Source organism: Phyllobates terribilis, unplaced genomic scaffold, assembly GCF_046119375.1.
Source record: "Phyllobates terribilis strain yellow unplaced genomic scaffold, ASM4611937v1 Scaffold_12__6_contigs__length_324123572, whole genome shotgun sequence".
Taxonomy (NCBI): Eukaryota; Metazoa; Chordata; class Amphibia; order Anura; family Dendrobatidae; genus Phyllobates; species Phyllobates terribilis.
The window spans coordinates 254,252,328-254,274,154 of record NW_027362772.1 but is presented as its reverse complement, the minus strand read 5'-3'; the positions used below and the strand labels follow the sequence as shown (position 1 = coordinate 254,274,154).

General features: G+C 42.3%; 1 protein-coding gene across 3 annotated transcripts in view; it reads left to right on the top strand.

The window, feature by feature from the left end:
* PUSL1 (pseudouridine synthase like 1) overlaps nt 1-21,827 on the top strand; it is an 81,362-nt gene that overhangs the window by 47,184 nt on the left and 12,351 nt on the right. For 2 of the 3 annotated variants that reach the window (XM_073656859.1, XM_073656858.1), the window contains exons 4-7: nt 3,413-3,559; nt 3,653-3,826; nt 18,211-18,265; nt 19,055-19,217. In XM_073656859.1, coding sequence (XP_073512960.1) covers nt 3,413-3,559; nt 3,653-3,826; nt 18,211-18,265; nt 19,055-19,217 — 539 coding nt within the window. The remainder of the gene's footprint in view (nt 1-3,412; nt 3,560-3,652; nt 3,827-18,210; nt 18,266-19,054; nt 19,218-21,827) is intronic. The other variant, XM_073656860.1, reaches the window with a different exon arrangement.

The following is a 21,827-nucleotide window of genomic DNA, read 5'->3' as shown; positions in this document are numbered from 1 at the left end:
ACAACAAATTTATTACAATGTATGCCAGAAGAGTGGTATAAATTGTAGCTGAAATCTACTCCAGTCATTTTCTGGCGTATGGACAGCCCGAAGATTCTCTAAATTTATCAAGAGGTGTGAGTCTATGGATACATTTGGCTCACCTGATACCAGCAGGTTCAAGACTGGCTTTGATAAATTCCTTCCATTTTACTTTATGTGCTGTAGAAGGGGAAATCACATGAGGAATGAAGCTGTGCAGACACATGAGCTGTAGTAAAGGCAGCAGCACCCCAGACACACACACACCTCACATCCAGCCTGTATTACTGTGAGAGACATGCCCAGAAGAGGAAACTCTAAAACTAGGAGCAGGTTACAAGCTAAGTATTGGGGGGATTAAAAAAAGTATTGAAGGTATGACTGAACTTTAGGGCAACTTTTTAAACTAAAGGTAACTACTAACATGGAGAAATCATTTTATTCCATGGACCCTTAAGGAAAGAGACTAGTCAAGTAAGTAAGATTATGATAGTGAGTTCATTAGATTAATGCAGCACTTAAAGGGGAACTATCATCAGAAGAAAAGCGATTGTTTAAATCAGATTTTTGTGTTATATCTATTTTTTTCCCCATGTCACAATCCATATTAAAAATAAAAAACAGAAATCTTGTCATTTTCACACTGACCACTGGGTCTTTGTTAGACTCTAACTTGCTGTTGTTTCAGGAAACAATACATGTACATGGCCACAAAATCTTTTGTATTGAAGTGTCTAATGAGCGTGTGCTAAAGTCACTGTGAAGAGAGGGGGTTAAATGTGACATTGACTGTTGTGATTGTTGGCTCTGTGTTACTATCTGTGTATAGAGGTGTTACCTATCGTTTTAATCCTGCCTCTGATGATAAAAACTCTTCTAGAAATTACAGGAAGTGTGAGTTTAAAATGCCCCATAGGTATAGGTTAAGGTATAGCTTGTTTTTCTCATTTCCTAGCTAATATTCTTCCATTGTTTGGTTTTCTTCATTATTATTATGTATTTTATCCCCTTTTTTTGTTTTTATTCCCCATTATGTAAAATTTCCCTTAATAAAAACCATTTAAACAAAAAAAAAAAAAGTGCCCCAGTGGCCAGAGTGAAAATTGCAAAATTACTAATTGGAATGGAATATATAAAAAAATATATAAATGTTGCCAATTTTTTTTTTTTTAAATACATGCAACAAAAAATACTAATTTTAAATAATTGGTCATTTTCCAATGACGCCGTCCCTTTAACTTAAAGGAGTTGTCAAGTCTTGGGGCTCAATTCTGCTGTCACTACAGTGACTACAGATTTGTAAATCCTCACAGCGCGCATAGTGTGCGCTGTCAGGATTCTCTGGCACCAGAAGAGGGCGGGCGTGTGACTGCAAGTAAGTGATTTACATACATGCGGTTACATGCCAACTAGACATGCACTAGACACGTCTAGTCGGTATGTGGCTGGAAGTATGCAAATCGCATACTTGTGGTCACATCACCGCCTGTAGTGATGAATCCTGACTGCGTGCAGTGTTCACACTGTGAGGATTTATAAGTCTACAGTCATATAGTGATTTCAGATTTGAGCCCCAAGCCTGGACAACCCTTTAAATGCCATTATGGTGTCAAAGGGATATTTTTGGATGAGGTAACGCTACCGGCCTGGATGACGTTGTGAGACACCGGGGATGCCGCCTGTCAAGTTCTTCACTTTACGATTGTTTCTTGATTTAATTATATGGGGATAATCTGGCGCTAAGGTCAGGGAAACGCCGAGCTATAAAATCTATTGCAGATGCCGCTGGCAGTCGGGAGAAATCCAGTAACAGAGATAAGCGGCAGCGCGCGGCATGTTGACTGTTGCTAACAGATGAGACGGAGCGGCAGTGATTTCTGGCCTGTGAACACAGAAGCCTGTACATTCCTGTCGGTAATGCATCGCTCGCACACAATGCGTTGCCATGGTAACTAATTATCACTACAGCCCTCGCTGCGCAGCTCTTACCTGGAGGGGGAGAGGGAATAGGTCTAGTACATGAGCCTAGGGGACGCTCGCTCTTTGGGAAATCAAACCACAGCGTATGGTAAAGCGTTGCTATGTTAACCCATTAATATTCTTCAGTATATATAACGGTTAAAGGGCCGGCGACAATTAGATTTATTATGTAAACTGTCCTACATTTCCTACTCAAACGGCACTAAAAAAAAAAAAGTGGTGTGAACTTAAATTATGTTTTATATACTTAATGAAAACGTTTATAGTAAAAGGGGTGTGGCTTAAAGGGGTTGTCCAGTGAGAACAATTTTTCTCCTATCCTGATGCCCAACCAACTCTCCATTCACAGGCTATGGGGCTGTCAGAAAAGGATGAGTGCAGCCCCATAGGGAATAAATGGAGCGGCAGTCAAACTACGCACTGTCGCTCTATTCTAATGGGGATAAAAATTCCCCGTTCTGCTGATCGGTGCAAGTTCTGGTGGTCAGACTACAACGATAAACAAGTTATGACCTATTCACTTGTTTTTACCAGACAATCCCTTTAAAGAGGTTCTGTCAGAACTGGGTAGTCTTTGATCTTATTCTATTCCTGCTGCTCCCTTGAATATTTCATGTTTGTTTTTTTTTAAATTCGCCATACGGTTCCAGAGATATGTGCCTTTTTATTGTCTTTACAAAGGGGTGTGTCTCACAGGACCCTCGGGGGCGTGACTCACAGGATCCTCGGGGCGTGACTCACAGGATCCTGGGGGCGTGACTCACAGGATCCTGGGGGCGTGACTCACAGGATCCTTGGGGGCGTGACTCACAGGATCCTCGGGGGCGTGACTCACAGGATCCTCGGGGGGGTTGTCTCACAGGATCCTCGGGGGGGTGTCTCACAGGATCCTCGGGGGGCGTGACTCACAGGATCCTCGGGGGGCGTGACTCACAGGATCCTCGGGGGCGTGACTCACAGGATCCTCGGGGGGCGTGACTCACAGGATCCTCGGGGGTGTGACTCACAGGATCCTCGAGTCGTGACTCACAGGATCCTCGGGGGGGGGGGTCTCACAGGATCCCCAGGGGCGTGACTCACAGGATCCTGGGGATGTGCCTCACAGGATCCTCAGGGGCGTGTCTTTAGGACCTCTGCATTATTACCCTGTAAGACACCCCTTAGTAAAAAAAAATATACAGATTAGGACTAAATATAAAGGCCCACATCGCTGGAACCGTATGACGGATTTAAAAAAAAACAAAAACGGAATACTCAGGGGAGTAGCCGGACTAAAATTAAAGTAAAAACGGGACACTTTTTTTTACCTGGTGACAAGTTCTCTTTAAAGACATTAACATTTTTTTTAGATACTAGAAATGTCTTGTTTTAGACCGTTATTAAAATGCTCTGTCCCCCACCCTCTATGCAGCATACTAAAGGCCTTTCATGTGAATGATGACTTTCATGCCCGTTTCAATGCGATCTCCCGGACATACTTGTACCGAGTAGTCACCGGATGTAAACACACACATTTGACGGTGTTTGAACGCAATCTATGCTGGGTGGCCAGTGAGAGGTAAGTGTCATATCTATGTGTCTAGATAACCGGACTATTCTGGATTAGCAGATTGAACGCGTTCGCTATCATTTATCTGGTTTCTATTCCCAGTCATCTTGACATTCCACGGATTCAGGAAGCCGCACAGTTTTTTGTTGGGAGACATGATTTCAGTGGCTTTAGGTCTACAAATAACGAGACGCCATTTAAGTCTCCAGTCAAGACTTTGCAGCAGGCAGATATCACCCCGTCCACCAGCCTGTTACCAAATCTCTTAAAGAACAGGTATTGGTATAACTTTAATTCTTTGCCAGCTGGGGCTGAACTAAAAGGCTCCAGAGCTTCCAGAACCAGACATTGGGAAGTTATATACTGTGCCTGGCATCCTACTGAAAAGCACTATTGGGTGGAGCATAATGAGTAATGCTTGTTGATCTCAGCCAATCAGAATTGCAGAGAACACTCCAAGCAATGCTGATTGGCCGAGAGTAGCTTGCAGTGCTCCTTCTAGTTTTCCTTTCTAGCTTGATGTAAGGCACACTATATAAGTCTCCTATCTTTGGTTCTGTGACCTATCGCCGGTCTATAAATTGTCTCTGTCTGATAACGAGGTTGTGCGGTCTTTTTTCTCTTTGGTGTTTCTTATATAAGCCACTTTTGGGGCATTATACCTTGATCTTTGCGTGTTAAGTTGTGCACAGCCTCTGACGTTACCATGTGGGCGGCCGGTTCTCTGCCGTCATTGAGACTCAATCTTGGCGTGATTAGTTAGCCTCATTAAAAAGAAATTATTTATAGGTGTCCAGCAGAAAATCCCGCAAGTGCCACTCAGAAATCTAATATGTTCCTACTTATTACAGCAAAGTAGTCAGATTTGGCCGTCGCGGTGTGTCCAATGTGATGCGTAAATTCTCTTCCCTATTGGGAGTTCATCACTAATCCGCTGTAAGTAGCAATTCCATGATGTTGAGAAACTTTGTGATTTTTTTATTTTTTTTATTTTACACCATTTGAGACATGAGGACTCTCGAAGCCAACGCTGACCCACCCCGTGTGTCATTTCCTTCTTCCTCCCAAAACCATGCGCAGAATAATCTCTGTTTATAAGATTTCTTGTAAATCTAATTTTTGGGGAATTAAAAAAAAAACAAGTTTGGTGACTAATCAGTTTAGATTTTTTTTTTCTTAAAGGGGTACTCCTTTATATTTATGGGATATGTAGAGGATATGCAAAAAATGCCTGATGTCCACATTCATGGCTGGGCAAAGGATTACAGAAGTGGACTGCTGCCCTAGTCCAGCTCCCAAGGAGCGAGCTAGATGCTGAAGCTGGGTAGTTTGTGTCTTATTGTTCATCTTTATTAATCTAGAAGTTAATCAGAAAATAGAAATCATGAGATGAGGTCGATTACCAACTGTTTTCCAACTGAGTAATCATTATTCTAAGGGGGTGGAGGGGGGTCACATGACGACTAGACGTGCGCATCCTCACTCAATGCAAGGGAATTGAGCAAGTCCAGACATGTCTAGTCGGAATGTGGCCGGAAGTATGCTAGTCTCAGACTTGCTCTCAGATTACCGCCTGCTCCTGGCACTGTAGAATCCTGACAGCACACGATTTGAGGATTCACAAGTCTGCAGTCACATGGAGTGACTGCAGATTTGAGCCCCAGGCCTGGACAACCCCTTAAAGATACCCACATACCTTGCATAAATGGTGGCTGAGCACTTGAGTGTTTCTCCTGACTCCTCCCAACACGTGAATGCTTATCTCGACTGAGCGTTCTCTGTGAGATGAGCAGCATCTAATTAGGAAAGGGTGCTTTACATAGTTAGGAAAGTATTCTTTACAGTTAGAGCAGTCAGAATGTGGAATGCTGACCACAAGAGGTAGTAATGGCCAACACTATAACAGCATTAAAAAAAAAAAAGACTGGATCTCCTAAAAAATGACATTTGTGGGTCATAATCTAGTGCTAGAGGATGTATAACTGGTAGAGAAAGGTTGAACTTGATGGACCTATATGTGTTTTATTACCTATGTAACTATAAGTTCATCATGGATCAATTGATTTCTTGTTTCCGTCCTGGAATTTAAAAATAATAAAGAAAAATAATTTAAAAATGAAACAGTTTCCTTTTGCCAAAGACGATAGTCACTAAATATAATACACATTTTAAATTTGTTATTTTATTGAAAAAAAAAATCCCGGAGACACAACATGATGAACGGATATTCACAGGAGCGACTTGGTAAATTTAAAGGCTGTTTACGTGCAAATGGGAAAACCTGTTTCTTGTGTAGTTGTATAATACAATATTAATGGCTTTTGTCGATCAAGAGGGTTGTAAAGGATTAGAAAAAAACATGGCTACTTTCTTGTCCTATTTTAAAAGAAAAAGCTGAGTTGCAATACTAGACACAACCTACGAGCCGGTGTGGCGCTGTATTTCTAATCCTTGACAAACACTTTTTTTTAAAGTGGATTTGTCACCAGATTTTACAGTGCAAACTGTATATGAATTTGTAAATAGATCATGTAAACCTGATGAGGCTGCTGACGTGGATTTTCATAGTAAGTACACCAGCCTCAAGTTTTCATTGTGAAATCTGGTGGCAGATTGGCTGTAAGGGTGGTGACCACTTTATGAGAAAAATGGTGTGTGACTGGTCATTGGCAAGTAGATCTGGAATATTAACTAGTGTGAAATACCAGACTTATGGGGTAATCCTGTAATTTGGGTGGGGTCGCTGTAAGCGGCAGTTCTGTGAGTAATAACTCTGCCTTTTTGTGTCTGTCAGCTGTTAATGAATTGGTCCTGGGTGATTTTACTGCAGCTGAACATGAAATGCCAGAGACGGGAAGACTTTTTTTTCCCATGAATGAAGGGGAACATCTGCAGCAGATAACTTTCCCCAGATTCTTTGTGCGTCACAGACTACTCCACCCGTCATTGTAAAAACATGAAATGTACAAGTTGTAATACCGTCAGGTCCAGAGCACTAAATCTGCAGCCAAAACTATGTAATATCAATTGACGCTTTGTTGTCGCAGATACGGGGAGGTCACTGACGTGAGCGACTCCATGACCTGGCATGTCCCAGGTCGGTCATCAGACGTCTGCCACCGACATGTCCACAGGATGGTTATGGAAACTTACTTGTATGTTCGTAACCAGTGTAACTGGGAACCAGTACAAATGCTAATGGTGTAGATGGAAATGAGTTGTCCAAAGTTGGGTGGCTACTCCAATGTTTGAGGTCATCCATAGGGACCTGTCATTACAGCGGAGACCACCTATAGCTGTATCTCATCCATAATGAAGATTTGCTGTAAACTCCTTTAATAACATATTAATAGGTCATTAGGAGTTTGGAATACGGCTTATTTCGTCTCGCTCGGGGCATCTGAAGACCACACACGTGAGCGGGGCAAATAAGAGTGCGACTATGCCCACCGAAGTGTGACCGCAAACTCGTGCACGCCTTGCTCACCTGCACATGACAGCTCATCGTCAGGCCCCTTCCTCAGAGATTAAAGAAATCTTGTAATGTGCTAGACATGTCATTTGGGTTTCTATGCTGAGGTCTTGAGGACCATGAATCCCCCCCCCCACAATATAAATGTATAAAAATATATACTCCTAAATAATGCCCCCAAACCCATGGTATTCGATAAAGCACAATGCTGGAATGTTTCACTGTAGGCACCATGAATTTACAAAAAAAGCTTGTCGGCCAACACTCAATACATATAATATATATATATATGTGTGTGAGTGTGTTTGTATACATAATATAATGCATATATTATGTGTATATATAAGGTAGAGTTGTGTGTGCGTATCGTGTAGAGCTGTGTGTGTGTATAGTGTAGAGCTGTGTGTGTATATAGTGTAGAGCTTTGTGTGTATAGTGTACAGCTGTGTGTGTATATAGTGTAGAGCTGTGTGTGTATATAGTGTAGAGCTGTGTGTGTATATAGTGTAGACCTGTATGTGTGTTTAGTTTAGAGCTGTGTGTGTATAGTGTACAGCTGTGTGTATATAGTGTAGACCTGTGTGTATAGTGTAGAGCTGTATGCGTGTATAGTGTAGAGCTCTGTGTGTGTGTATATAGTGTAGAGCTGTGTGTGTGTATAGTTTAGAGCTGTGTGTGTGTATATAGTGTAGAGCTGTGTGTGTGTATATAGTGTAGAGCTGTGTGTGTGTATAGTGTAGAGCTGTGTGTGTATAGTGTAGAGCTGTGTGTGTATAGTGTAGAGCTATGTGTGTGTATAGTGTAGAGCTGTGTGTATAGTGTAGAGCTGTGTGTGTATATAGTGTAGAGCTGTGTGTGTATAGTGTAGAGCTGTATGTGTGTATAGTGTAGAGCTGTGTGTATAGCGTAGAGCTGTGTGTATATAGTGTAGAGCTGTGTGTGTATATAGTGTAGAGCTGTGTGTGTATATAGTGTAGAGCTGTGTGTATAGTGTAGAGCTGTGTGTGTGTATAATGTAGAGCTGTGTGTGTATAGTGTAGAGCTGTATGTGTGTATAGTGTAGAGCTGTGTGTGTGTATAGTGTAGAGCTGTGTTTATAGTGTAGAGCTGTGTGTGTGTATAGTGTAGAGCTGTGTGTGTATAGTGTAGAGCTGTGTGTGTGTGTGTGTGTATAATGTAGAGCTGTGTGTGTATAGTGTAGAGCTGTATGTGTGTATAGTGTAGAGCTGTGTGTATATAGTGTAGAGCTGTGTGTGTGTATAGTGTAGAGCTGTGTGTATAGCGTAGAGCTGTGTGTATATAGTGTAGAGCTGTATGTGTGTATAGTGTAGAGCTGTATGTATAGTGTAGAGCTGTGTGTGTGTGTATAATGTAGAGCTGTGTGTGTATAGTGTAGAGCTGTGTGTGTATAGTGTAGAGCTGTATGTGTGTATAGTGTAGAGCTGTGTGTATATAGTGTAGAGCTGTGTGTGTGTATAATGTAGAGCTGTGTGTGTGTATAGTGTAGAGCTGTGTGTATAGTGTAGAGCTGTGTGTGTGTATAGTGTAGAGCTGTGTGTATAGTGTAGAGCTGTGTGTGTGTATATAGTGTAGACCTGTGTGTGTATATAGTGTAGAGCTGTGTGTGTATATAGTGTAGAGCTGTGTGTATAGTGTAGAGCTGTGTGTGTATAGTGTAGACCTGTGTGTGTATATAGTGTAGAGCTGTGTGTATAGTGTAGAGCTGTGTGTGTGTATAGTGTAGAGCTGTGTGTGTGTATAGTGTAGAGCTGTGTGTGTATATAGTGTAGAGCTGTGTGTGTATATAGTGTAGAGCTGTGTGTGTATAATGTAGAGCTGTGTGTGTATAGTGTAGAGCTGTGTGTATATAGTGTAGAGCTGTGTGTGTGTATATAGTGTAGAGCTGTGTGTATAGTGTAGAGCTGTATGTGTGTACAGTCATGGCCAAAAGTTTTGAGAATGACACCAAAATTATATTTTCACATGATCTGCTGGCCTCTGGTTTTTATTAGTGTTTGTCTGATGTTTACATCACATACAGAAATATAATTGCAATCATATTATGAGTACCAATAGGTTGTATTGACAGTTAGAATGAGTTAATGCAGCAAGTCAATATTTGCAGTGTTGCCCCTTCTTCTTCAAGACCTCTGTAATTCTCCCTGGCATGCTCTCAATCAACTTTTGGACCAAATCCTGACTGATAGCAGTCCATTCTTGCATAATCAATGCTTGCATTTTGCCAGAATTTGTTGGTTTTTGTTTGTCCACCCGTCTCTTGATGATTGACCACAAGTTCTCAATGGGATTAAGATCTGGGGAGTTTCCAGGCCATGGACCCAAAATCTCTATGTTTTGTTCCATGAGCCATTTAGTTATCACCTTTGCTTTATGGCAAGGTGCTCCATCATGCTGGAAAAGGCATTGTTGGGCGCCAAACTGCTCTTGGACGGTTGGGAGAAGTTGCTCTTGGAGGACATTCTGGTACCATTCTTTATTCATGGCTGTGTTTTTAGGCAAGACTGTGAGTGAGCCGATTCCCTTGGCTGAGAAGCAACCCCACACATGAATGGTTTCAGGATGCTTTACAGTTGGCATGAGACAAGACTGGTGGTAGCGCTCACCTCTTCTTCTCCGAATAAGCTGTTTTCCAGATGTCCCAAACAATCGAAAAGGGGATTCATCAGAGAAAATGACTTTGACCCAGTCCTCAGCAGTCCACTCCCTGTACCTTTTGCAGAATATCAGTCGGTCCCTGATGTTTTTTCTGGAGAGAAGTGGCTTCTTTGCTGCCCTCCTTGAAACCAGCCCTTGCTCAAAGAGTCTCCGCCTCACAGTGCGTGCAGAAGCACTCACACCAGCCTACTGCCATTCCTGAGCAAGCTCGGCACTGCTGGTAGTCCGATCCCGCAGCTGAAACAGTTTTAAGATACGGTCCTGGTGCTTGCTCGTCTTTCTTGGGCGCCCTGGAGCCTTTTTGACAATGGAAGCTCTCTCCTTGAAATTCTTGATGATGCGATAGATTGTTGACTGAGGTGCAATCTTTGTAGCTGCGATACTCTTCCCTGTTAGGCCATTTTTGTGCAGTGCAATGATGGCTGCACGTGTTTCTTTAGAGCTAACCATGGTTAACTGAAGAGAAACAATGATACCAAGAACCAGCCTCCTTTTAAAGTGTCCAGTGATGTCATTCTTACTTAATCATGACTGATTGATCGCCAGCCCTGTCCTCATCAACACCCACATCTGTGTTAATGGATCAATCACTAAAACAATGTTAGCTGCTCCTTTTAAGGCAGGACTGCAGTGATGTTGAAATGTGTTTTGGGGGTTAAAGTTCATTTTCTGGGCAAATATTGACTTTGCAAGTACAGTAATTGCTGTTAAGCTGATCACTCTTTGACATTCAGGAGTATATGCAAATTGCCATTACAAAAAATGAAACAGTAAACTTTGGAAAAATTACTATTTGTCTCATTCTCAATACTTTTGGCCATGACTGTATATAGTGTAGACCTGTGTGTGTATATAGTGTAGAGCTGTGTGTGTGTATAGTGTAGAGCAGTGTGTGTGTATAGTGTAGAGCTGTGTGGTATATAGCGTAGAGCTGTGTGTGTATATAGCGTAGACCTGTGTGGTATATAGTGTAGAGCTGTGTGTGTATAGTGTAGAGCTGTGTGTGTATAGTGTAGAGCTGTGTGTGTATATAGTGTAGACCTGTGTGGTATATAGTGTAGAGCTGTGTGTGTGTATAGTGTAGAGCTGTGTGTATAGTGTAGACCTGTGTGGTATATAGTGTAGAGCTGTGTGTGTGTATAGTGTAGAGCTGTGTGTGTGTATATAGTGGAGAGCAGTGTGTGTATATAGTGTAGAGCTGTGTGTGTATGGTGTAGAGCTCTGTGTATATAGTGTAGAGCTGTGTGTGTATATAGTGTAGAGCTGTGTGTGTATAGTGTAGAGCTCTGTGTGTATATAGTGTAGAGCTCTGTGTGTATAGTGTAGAGCTGTGTGTGTGTATATAGTGTAGAGCTGTGTGTGTATGGTGTAGAGCTCTGTGTATATAGTGTAGAGCTGTGTGTGTATGGTGTAGAGCTGTGTGTGTGTATAGTGTAGAGCTGTGTGTATATAGTGTAGAGCTGTGTGTGTGTATAGTGTAGACCTGTGTGGTATATAGTGTAGAGCTGTGTGTGTATAGTGTAGAGCTCTGTGTGTGTATAGTGTAGAGCTGTGTGTGTGTATATAGTGTAGAGCTGTGTGTGTGTATATAGTGTAGAGCTGTGTGTGTATAGTGTAGAGCTGTGTGTGTATGGTGTAGAGCTCTGTGTATATAGTGTAGAGCTGTGTGTGTGTATAGTGTAGAGCTCTGTGTGTATAGTGTAGAGGCTGTGTGTATATAGTGTAGAGCTGTGTGTGTGTATAGTGTAGAGCTGTGTGTGTGTATAGTGTAGAGCTGTGTGTGTGTATAGTGTAGAGCAATGTGTGTGTATAGTGTAGAGCTGTGTGTGTATAGTGTAGAGCTGTGTGTGTGTATAGTGTAGACCTGTCTGGTATATAGTGTAGAGCTGTGTGTGTGTATAGTGTAGAGCTGTGTGTGTATAGTGTAGAGCTGTGTGTGTGTATATAGTGTAGAGCTGTGTGTGTGTATATAGTGTAGAGCTGTGTGTATATAGTGTAGAGCTGTGTGTGTATAGTGTAGAGCTGTGTGTGTATGGTGTAGTGCTCTGTGTATATAGTGTAGAGCTGTGTGTATAGTGGAGCTCTGTGTGTGTATAGTGTAGAGCTGTGTGTATATAGTGTAGAGCTGTGTGTGTGTATAGTGTAGACCTGTCTGGTATATAGTGTAGAGCTGTGTGTGTGTATAGTGGAGAGCTGTGTGTGTGTATAGTGTAGAGCAATGTGTGTATATAGTGTAGAGCTGTGTGTGTATATAGTGTAGAGCTGTGTGTGTATATAGTGTAGAGCTGTGTGTGTATGGTGTAGAGCTCTGTGTATATAGTGTAGAGCTGTGTGTGTGTATGGTGTAGAGCTGTGTGTGTGTATAGTGTAGACCTGTCTGGTATATAGTGTAGAGCTGTGTGTGTGTATAGTGGAGAGCTGTGTGTGTGTATAGTGTAGAGCTCTGTGTGTGTATAGTGTAGAGCTCTGTGTGTGTATAGTGTAGAGCTGTGTGTGCGTATAGTGTAGAGCTGTGTGTGCGTATAGTATAGAGCTGTGTGTGTATAGTGTAGAGCTGTGTGTGTGTATAGTGTAGAGCTGTGTGTGTATATAGTGTAGAGCTGTGTGTGTATAGTGTAGAGCTGTGTGTGTGTGTGTAGTGTAGAGGTGTGTAGTGTAGAGCTGTGTGTGTATAGTGTAGAGCTGTGTGTGTATGGTGTAGAGCTGTGTGTGTGTATAGTGGAGAGCTCTGTGTGTGTATAGTGTAGAGCTGTGTGTGTATAGTGTAGAGCTGTGTGTGTATATAGTGTAGAGCTGTGTGTGTATATAGTGTAGAGCTGTGTGTGTGTATATAGTGTAGAGCTGTGTGTGTATAATGTAGAGCTGTGTGTGTATAGTGTAGAGCTGTGTGTATATAGTGTAGAGCTGTGTGTGTGTATATAGTGTAGAGCTGTGTGTATAGTGTAGAGCTGTATGTGTGTACAGTCATGGCCAAAAGTTTTGAGAATGACACCAAAATTATATTTTCACATGATCTGCTGGCCTCTGGTTTTTATTAGTGTTTGTCTGATGTTTACATCACATACAGAAATATAATTGCAATCATATTATGAGTACCAATAGGTTGTATTGACAGTTAGAATGAGTTAATGCAGCAAGTCAATATTTGCAGTGTTGCCCCTTCTTCTTCAAGACCTCTGTAATTCTCCCTGGCATGCTCTCAATCAACTTTTGGACCAAATCCTGACTGATAGCAGTCCATTCTTGCATAATCAATGCTTGCATTTTGCCAGAATTTGTTGGTTTTTGTTTGTCCACCCGTCTCTTGATGATTGACCACAAGTTCTCAATGGGATTAAGATCTGGGGAGTTTCCAGGCCATGGACCCAAAATCTCTATGTTTTGTTCCATGAGCCATTTAGTTATCACCTTTGCTTTATGGCAAGGTGCTCCATCATGCTGGAAAAGGCATTGTTGGGCGCCAAACTGCTCTTGGACGGTTGGGAGAAGTTGCTCTTGGAGGACATTCTGGTACCATTCTTTATTCATGGCTGTGTTTTTAGGCAAGACTGTGAGTGAGCCGATTCCCTTGGCTGAGAAGCAACCCCACACATGAATGGTTTCAGGATGCTTTACAGTTGGCATGAGACAAGACTGGTGGTAGCGCTCACCTCTTCTTCTCCGAATAAGCTGTTTTCCAGATGTCCCAAACAATCGAAAAGGGGATTCATCAGAGAAAATGACTTTGACCCAGTCCTCAGCAGTCCACTCCCTGTACCTTTTGCAGAATATCAGTCGGTCCCTGATGTTTTTTCTGGAGAGAAGTGGCTTCTTTGCTGCCCTCCTTGAAACCAGCCCTTGCTCAAAGAGTCTCCGCCTCACAGTGCGTGCAGAAGCACTCACACCAGCCTACTGCCATTCCTGAGCAAGCTCGGCACTGCTGGTAGTCCGATCCCGCAGCTGAAACAGTTTTAAGATACGGTCCTGGTGCTTGCTCGTCTTTCTTGGGCGCCCTGGAGCCTTTTTGACAATGGAAGCTCTCTCCTTGAAATTCTTGATGATGCGATAGATTGTTGACTGAGGTGCAATCTTTGTAGCTGCGATACTCTTCCCTGTTAGGCCATTTTTGTGCAGTGCAATGATGGCTGCACGTGTTTCTTTAGAGCTAACCATGGTTAACTGAAGAGAAACAATGATACCAAGAACCAGCCTCCTTTTAAAGTGTCCAGTGATGTCATTCTTACTTAATCATGACTGATTGATCGCCAGCCCTGTCCTCATCAACACCCACATCTGTGTTAATGGATCAATCACTAAAACAATGTTAGCTGCTCCTTTTAAGGCAGGACTGCAGTGATGTTGAAATGTGTTTTGGGGGTTAAAGTTCATTTTCTGGGCAAATATTGACTTTGCAAGTACAGTAATTGCTGTTAAGCTGATCACTCTTTGACATTCAGGAGTATATGCAAATTGCCATTACAAAAAATGAAACAGTAAACTTTGGAAAAATTACTATTTGTCTCATTCTCAATACTTTTGGCCATGACTGTATATAGTGTAGACCTGTGTGTGTATATAGTGTAGAGCTGTGTGTGTGTATAGTGTAGAGCAGTGTGTGTGTATAGTGTAGAGCTGTGTGGTATATAGCGTAGAGCTGTGTGTGTATATAGCGTAGACCTGTGTGGTATATAGTGTAGAGCTGTGTGTGTATAGTGTAGAGCTGTGTGTGTATAGTGTAGAGCTGTGTGTGTATATAGTGTAGACCTGTGTGGTATATAGTGTAGAGCTGTGTGTGTGTATAGTGTAGAGCTGTGTGTATAGTGTAGACCTGTGTGGTATATAGTGTAGAGCTGTGTGTGTGTATAGTGTAGAGCTGTGTGTGTGTATATAGTGGAGAGCAGTGTGTGTATATAGTGTAGAGCTGTGTGTGTATGGTGTAGAGCTCTGTGTATATAGTGTAGAGCTGTGTGTGTATATAGTGTAGAGCTGTGTGTGTATAGTGTAGAGCTCTGTGTGTATATAGTGTAGAGCTCTGTGTGTATAGTGTAGAGCTGTGTGTGTGTATATAGTGTAGAGCTGTGTGTGTATGGTGTAGAGCTCTGTGTATATAGTGTAGAGCTGTGTGTGTATGGTGTAGAGCTGTGTGTGTGTATAGTGTAGAGCTGTGTGTATATAGTGTAGAGCTGTGTGTGTGTATAGTGTAGACCTGTGTGGTATATAGTGTAGAGCTGTGTGTGTATAGTGTAGAGCTCTGTGTGTGTATAGTGTAGAGCTGTGTGTGTGTATATAGTGTAGAGCTGTGTGTGTGTATATAGTGTAGAGCTGTGTGTGTATAGTGTAGAGCTCTGTGTATATAGTGTAGAGCTGTGTGTGTGTATAGTGTAGAGCTCTGTGTGTATAGTGTAGAGGCTGTGTGTATAGTGTAGAGCTGTGTGTGTGTATAGTGTAGAGCTGTGTGTGTGTATAGTGTAGAGCAATGTGTGTGTATAGTGTAGAGCTGTGTGTGTATAGTGTAGAGCTGTGTGTGTGTATAGTGTAGACCTGTCTGGTATATAGTGTAGAGCTGTGTGTGTGTATAGTGTAGAGCTGTGTGTGTATAGTGTAGAGCTGTGTGTGTGTATATAGTGTAGAGCTGTGTGTGTGTATATAGTGTAGAGCTGTGTGTATATAGTGTAGAGCTGTGTGTGTATAGTGTAGAGCTGTGTGTGTATGGTGTAGTGCTCTGTGTATATAGTGTAGAGCTGTGTGTATAGTGGAGCTCTGTGTGTGTATAGTGTAGAGCTGTGTGTATATAGTGTAGAGCTGTGTGTGTGTATAGTGTAGACCTGTCTGGTATATAGTGTAGAGCTGTGTGTGTGTATAGTGGAGAGCTGTGTGTGTGTATAGTGTAGAGCAATGTGTGTATATAGTGTAGAGCTGTGTGTGTATATAGTGTAGAGCTGTGTGTGTATATAGTGTAGAGCTGTGTGTGTATGGTGTAGAGCTCTGTGTATATAGTGTAGAGCTGTGTGTGTGTATGGTGTAGAGCTGTGTGTGTGTATAGTGTAGACCTGTCTGGTATATAGTGTAGAGCTGTGTGTGTGTATAGTGGAGAGCTGTGTGTGTGTATAGTGTAGAGCTCTGTGTGTGTATAGTGTAGAGCTCTGTGTGTGTATAGTGTAGAGCTGTGTGTGCGTATAGTGTAGAGCTGTGTGTGCGTATAGTATAGAGCTGTGTGTGTATAGTGTAGAGCTGTGTGTGTGTATAGTGTAGAGCTGTGTGTGTATATAGTGTAGAGCTGTGTGTGTATAGTGTAGAGCTGTGTGTGTGTGTGTAGTGTAGAGGTGTGTAGTGTAGAGCTGTGTGTGTATAGTGTAGAGCTGTGTGTGTATGGTGTAGAGCTGTGTGTGTGTATAGTGGAGAGCTCTGTGTGTGTATAGTGTAGAGCTGTGTGTGTATAGTGTAGAGCTGTGTGTGTATAGTGTAGAGCTGTGTGTGTGTATATAGTGTAGAGCTGTGTGTGCGTATAGTGTAGAGCTGTGTGTGCGTATAGTGTAGAGCTGTGTGTGCGTATAGTGTAGAGCTGTGTGTGTATAGTGTAGAGCTGTGTGTGTATGGTGTAGTGCTGTGTGTGTATGGTGTAGAGCTGTGTGTGTATAGTGTAGAGCTGTGTGTGTATAATGGAGAGCTGTGTGTGTGTATAGTGTAGAGCTCTGTGTGTGTATAGTGTAGAGCTGTGTGTGTGTATAGTGTAGAGCTGTGTGTGTGTATAGTGTAGAGCTGTGTTTATATATAGTGTAGAGCTGTGTGTGCGTAGTGTAGAGCTGTGTGTGCGTAGTGTAGAGCTGTGTGTGTATAGTGTAGAGCTGTGTGTATAGTGTAGAGCTGTGTGTATATAGTGTAGAGCTGTGTGTGTATAGTGTAGAGCTGTGTGTGTGTGTGTAGTGTAGAGCTGTGTGTGTATATAGTGGAGAGCTGTGTGTGTATAGTGTAGAGCTGTGTGTATAGTGTAGAGCTGTGTGTATATAGTGTAGAGCTGTGTGTGTATAGTGTAGAGCTGTGTGTGTGTGTGTAGTGTAGAGCTGTGTGTGTGTAGTGTAGAGCTGTGTGTGTATAGTGTAGAGCTGTGTGTATAGTGTAGAGCTGTGTGTATATAGTGTAGAGCTGTGTGTGTATAGTGTAGAGCTGTGTGTGTGTGTGTAGTGTAGAGGTGTGTGTGTGTAGTGTAGAGCTGTGTGTGTATAGTGTAGAGCTCTGTGTATATAGTGTAGAGCTCTGTGTGTGTATATAGTGTAGAGCTCTGTGTGTGTATAGTGTAGAGCTGTGTGTGTGTATATATAGTATAGAGTTCTGTGTGTATAGTGTAGAGCTGTGTGTATGTAGTGTAGAGCTCTGTGTGTGTATAGTGTAGAGCTGTGTGTGTGTATAGTGTAGAGCTGTGTGTGTGTATAGTGTAGAGCTGTGTGTGTATATAGTGTAGGGCTTTGTGTGTATATAGTGTAGGGCTGTGTGTTCCTGCATTGGGACCTGGCCGCATTTATGACGACCATTGCTCGCTTGATATCAGGGAACATGACAAACATTCATTCAATTTTGGTTCATGTGTGAATTTTGGTCCGATTATCCCGAAAAAAAGAATATGTGACATGGAGAAGTAGTGCTGTTTCTTTGGGAGCATTCAGCAACTATTAGAAGTAACACTAGCACAGGAGACAGGAAGTGTTGTGCTCCAGAAGCATCCAGCAACTAGAGGGGTTAACACAGTCACAGGAGAAGGGGAGTGTTTTAGCAGAGCCCCAGGGGGATTGAGGGGAAGTTGTTTACTGTCTGGCTGGAGCTGAAGAGAAAGGTAGTGTATGCGTGTTCTCTATCTCACAGAAGAGCCCCTGCAAGTGAAAAGGATTCAAGTCAGGAGTGAAGCTAAGCACAGGTCAGGTAGAGTTCCTGAACTAGCAGTGCAGAGTATTGTCAGGCAGAAAGATAAGGACTGGAAGAAATGGTGTCACAGGGATCATCTCCCTCAGCAAACCCCCCCCCCCCCTCCATCTCACTGTGCTGTAAACAATGCTGTGTTCATTAATGTGCCTTTGCATTATAACTGTACTGTTCTGTACTACTGGGAAGACTGTGAACTCTTGTGCTTCTAAGGAAACTGTATTGTTTGTCACTGGAGCCTGTTGCTCATAAGACTTAACTTGCACTGGCTGTGCTGCTTCTTATTAAATGCTACTGTTCTACCGTATATGAGGACTCTTGTCAAGTGTGTTTGGTCAGCAAGTGAAACAACCTACATGTCTGTGCCTGAAGGTCAATACCCCTGTGTGCAGAGAAGCTGCAGCACATGGTCTACGGTCGCCCTGAGTAACGGTTCCCCCAGGATTCCAAAGAATTCATGTAACCTCGCCCCTATCTGAACCTAGTGGCGTGAGTGTAACATATAGTAGGTTTGCACCCTTGTATGTCATCCACTCTGCCTTTCCATTGTGCTCGTTATTATCTATATTATATTCAGAACTGGAGACAAGTGAATTCTTCTGTTCTTCTCTTCATACAGCGACCTTCAGTATTGGAATTTCACCTTCAAAAGTCAATCTTTTGCTTACAATCAGGTACGGCAGTATAAGTAATCTTAATGTGATTGTAGAATAAGATCAGGGTTCTTTTAAGCTCAATACAACTTGTTATTAATGTTAGCTAAATGGACATGATCCTCAAATGTTCTCTACAGGAATCATCTCAACCACGCCCAGTTGGCTAAAAAAGACTACATTTATATACAGTGTAGGGAGGGGCTACGTCTCGGGAATAGAGAAGATTTGAAATAAAAGCTAAATATCCCCAGATTCAGGAGAACAATCGACATTTACATCAGGGGAAAAAATACAAATACATAGCAAGTGACCGGACCTCTGTAAACAAAGTAGAATAAACCCTATTATAATTTATAATCAGATAAAATGTCTTGCTGCAATGTTAAGTAATGAATATTCAAGGTATTTTCCAGGATTTTACTCTGATGGGTGTATGTTTAGGGTAGGCCATTATTGTATGATCAGTGAGGGCCCCCCTCTTTAATAGAGTACCAAAACAGTATCTTGGGGGTGGGGATTCTACATAGTACAAGAGTCAATCTGTGTGTGATCGGTGGATGTCCCACCCTCCAGGACCCTTCACTGCAGTTCTCGATGCATGTGATGGTCTCTTGGTACTGAAGTGAAGAGGTTGAACCCCAATTGATCCTACAGTGATGTTATTTCAATATAAATTCCTGGAAACCCCCTTTAATTCTTCTTGTGACCCCATTTAACAATTACGTGTTGCTCGCCGTTGTGAGGACTGTCTTCTGTAGCGTCTGATTACTGATTCCACCTTTTCATGAATACCCTCTGCCCCCCCAGGTGAGGAGGATGACAAGCGCTCTGGTCGCTGTAGGTTTGGGTTATCTCACTCCACGACACATTAAACTTCATTTAGAAGAGCGTACGCCACCAGTGTTTCCGAGGAATACCGTTGCCCCTCCGACCGGACTGTTCCTCAAGGAAGTCAAATATGATGAGAAGGGTAAGAAAACAGACTTCTACCCAGTAGTTCAGGATTCTGTGTCCAGGGCTTTCGAAACATCTTCTCAGCTCTGATAGCCCCCATACTTTATAGTAGAACCTGATTTTGTGGTAGCCTAATCATTTGCATGTCACGCTGGGACACTTCAATAAACTAAAAGGAACATTTACCCACAAACCTTTTCAGCAAATTTCAAAAAGTAAAAAAAAAAAATTTATATTTTTTAATATTTGTCTAAATGCAAAAAATATATAAAAAAAACCTGCAAAAATCTTGATAAAAAAAGAAATCTTGTGTCGTCTGATGCTGTAGTTACATCCATTTTTAAATGTTCCCTTATCGACTTGCCATATGTATGTAAGGAAGAATAGGTAGACCCATGGCTGATGACTACAAAATCCGACTACACAGAGTTTAATTGTAGTCTGTTACCATGGAGACACATAGGTTTGTATAGGAGTTGTACATTTTCATTAAAGTTTATTTTCAAAATTGTTTTATTTTTCTTTATGGGCACACTGAAGCTATAAAATAGGTAGCCATTAGGCATCACATTCCCCCTCCCTCGGCCTAACATGGGGCACGTTATTTTAAAGCAAAGTCTAGATGAGATCTGAGAAGATAATATTCACAGACCGTCCTTGTGTTCGGTCACAGCCGACGCTCTTCATATAATGAACCCTGTTTCACTGACTGACAAAGGAAAAGAAAGCCGCTTATGGTAATTTCCTACAAGACTGGCAGCATTTCAAAGTACCCTCTCATTTTATCATCTTATTAGTGAGAATAAGGAAAGGGAGCAGTGAAAGGAGCTGCCTAACGGGGACAATGAGAGTCTGTTATTTCACGTCTGCTGATCTCCGCACCAGTTGTAGAGGGTTTTTTTTTTATAATTTTTTTCCCTGCACTATCCAAGCTTTATAACTGTCCAGCTGGTGACGTAATAGAAAGCAGCAATGTAATCATTGCACGTCCGGGACGAGCAACGCCGCTAATTACACCACATGGCTGGAATACACTGCTGTCCAAAAATCGCTGAATAACGACAAGTGCAAGTATTCAGCTTTCTCGAATTCAGCTCGGTAAACTTTTGAGCTGCCATCACTGATAGTACGGCAAGTGCAAGTGTTCAACTTCCTCTAATTCAGCTCGGTAAACTGTTGTGCTGCAGTGACTGAGAGTACGGCAAGTGCAAGTGTTCAACTTCCTCTAATTCAGCTCGGTAAACTGTTGTGCTGCAGTGACTGAGAGTACAGCAAATGCAAGTGTTCAGCTTCTCCTAATTCACCTTGGTAAACTGTAGTGCTGCAGTGACTGACAGTACGGCAAATGCAAGTGTTTAGCTTCCTCTAATTCAGCTCGGTAAACTGTAGTGCTGCAGTGACTGACAGTACGGCAAATGCAAGTGTTTAGCTTCCTCTAATTCAGCTCGGTAAACTGTTGTGCTGCAGTGACTGACAGTACGGCAAATGCAAGTGTTCAGCTTCCTCTAATTCAGCTCAGTGACTTAGAGTTTGGCATTGATAGAGAGTCATCACAATTCTAAATATTTTGTCTCAGTGATGTAATCGGCTGTCCTTTATGTCGTGTATATTATTTACTGTGGTCGTTCACCCAAAATGAAGATCTCTGTTAATGTTAGATAATATGTCATCTGGTTTAGGAAACTCATTTCCAAATAAGAGGGAAGAATGTCCCCCATTCAGGATCCAGAATACTGCAGATACAGATAGTTCCCCCCTCTAGAAGTCTTGGCATATGCGAGAGTTATAGTTGTGTCCTTCCTTATCTTTCCTCTTGGCTCGACATATTCCAAGCTGTACAGCTTTGAAAAAAAAATCAGGCACCGTTTATGCTTTACGTGCCTGTATTAAAATGTATAGTGAGAAATTGAAGTTTTCATGAAATTAGTTCAAAGGTAATCCTATGGAGTTCACGGAGTACTCCTTGATCTCTCCTGTGGAGGCGCTGCAGGGAAACTGAGCACTTACTCCTAGCTGATCAATAGGGGTTCCAAACTGTGATCGCTGCAAGGCAACAATGCTAACCACTGAGCCACTGTAAATGTGTCTAAAACCTAAACATAACACAAAATGCACCAAAATTCCGGTGCAAAAAATATGATAAATTCTCCCCCACTACGTGCGTAATTTTTATTGTAACAGCCACCCTGTCCACCCATAGACTGCTGGGTGTGTATATGTAGACGGACACATTTCAGATACGCTGTCGGCAGGTCATCACGCTCTGCTTATGGCTAATATGGACCACTTAAGCAGTTAAGGGATTGTCCAGTAGTGGACAACCCCTTTAATACCTGTATACTGCTATTCCAAAGTCAGATGATATAAAAAATAGCCTTTTTAGAAGGAGCCATCTGTTATTGATCGGCCCATTACACGATGATCTTCAAACCTTTATCTAAAGTCCACGGCATCAGACTGCTCCAAATACTCATTATGTACGTTGTCATCTGTTGCTTGCAGTACCACTCTTCACCACTAGTAGATGCAACATTGTAATGGCTTCCTTATGACTGATGGTGACGCGGTGGTCCGCCCCGTCCCCGTTTCCTGGCACCACTTCTCTAACAATGACTTGATAGATACT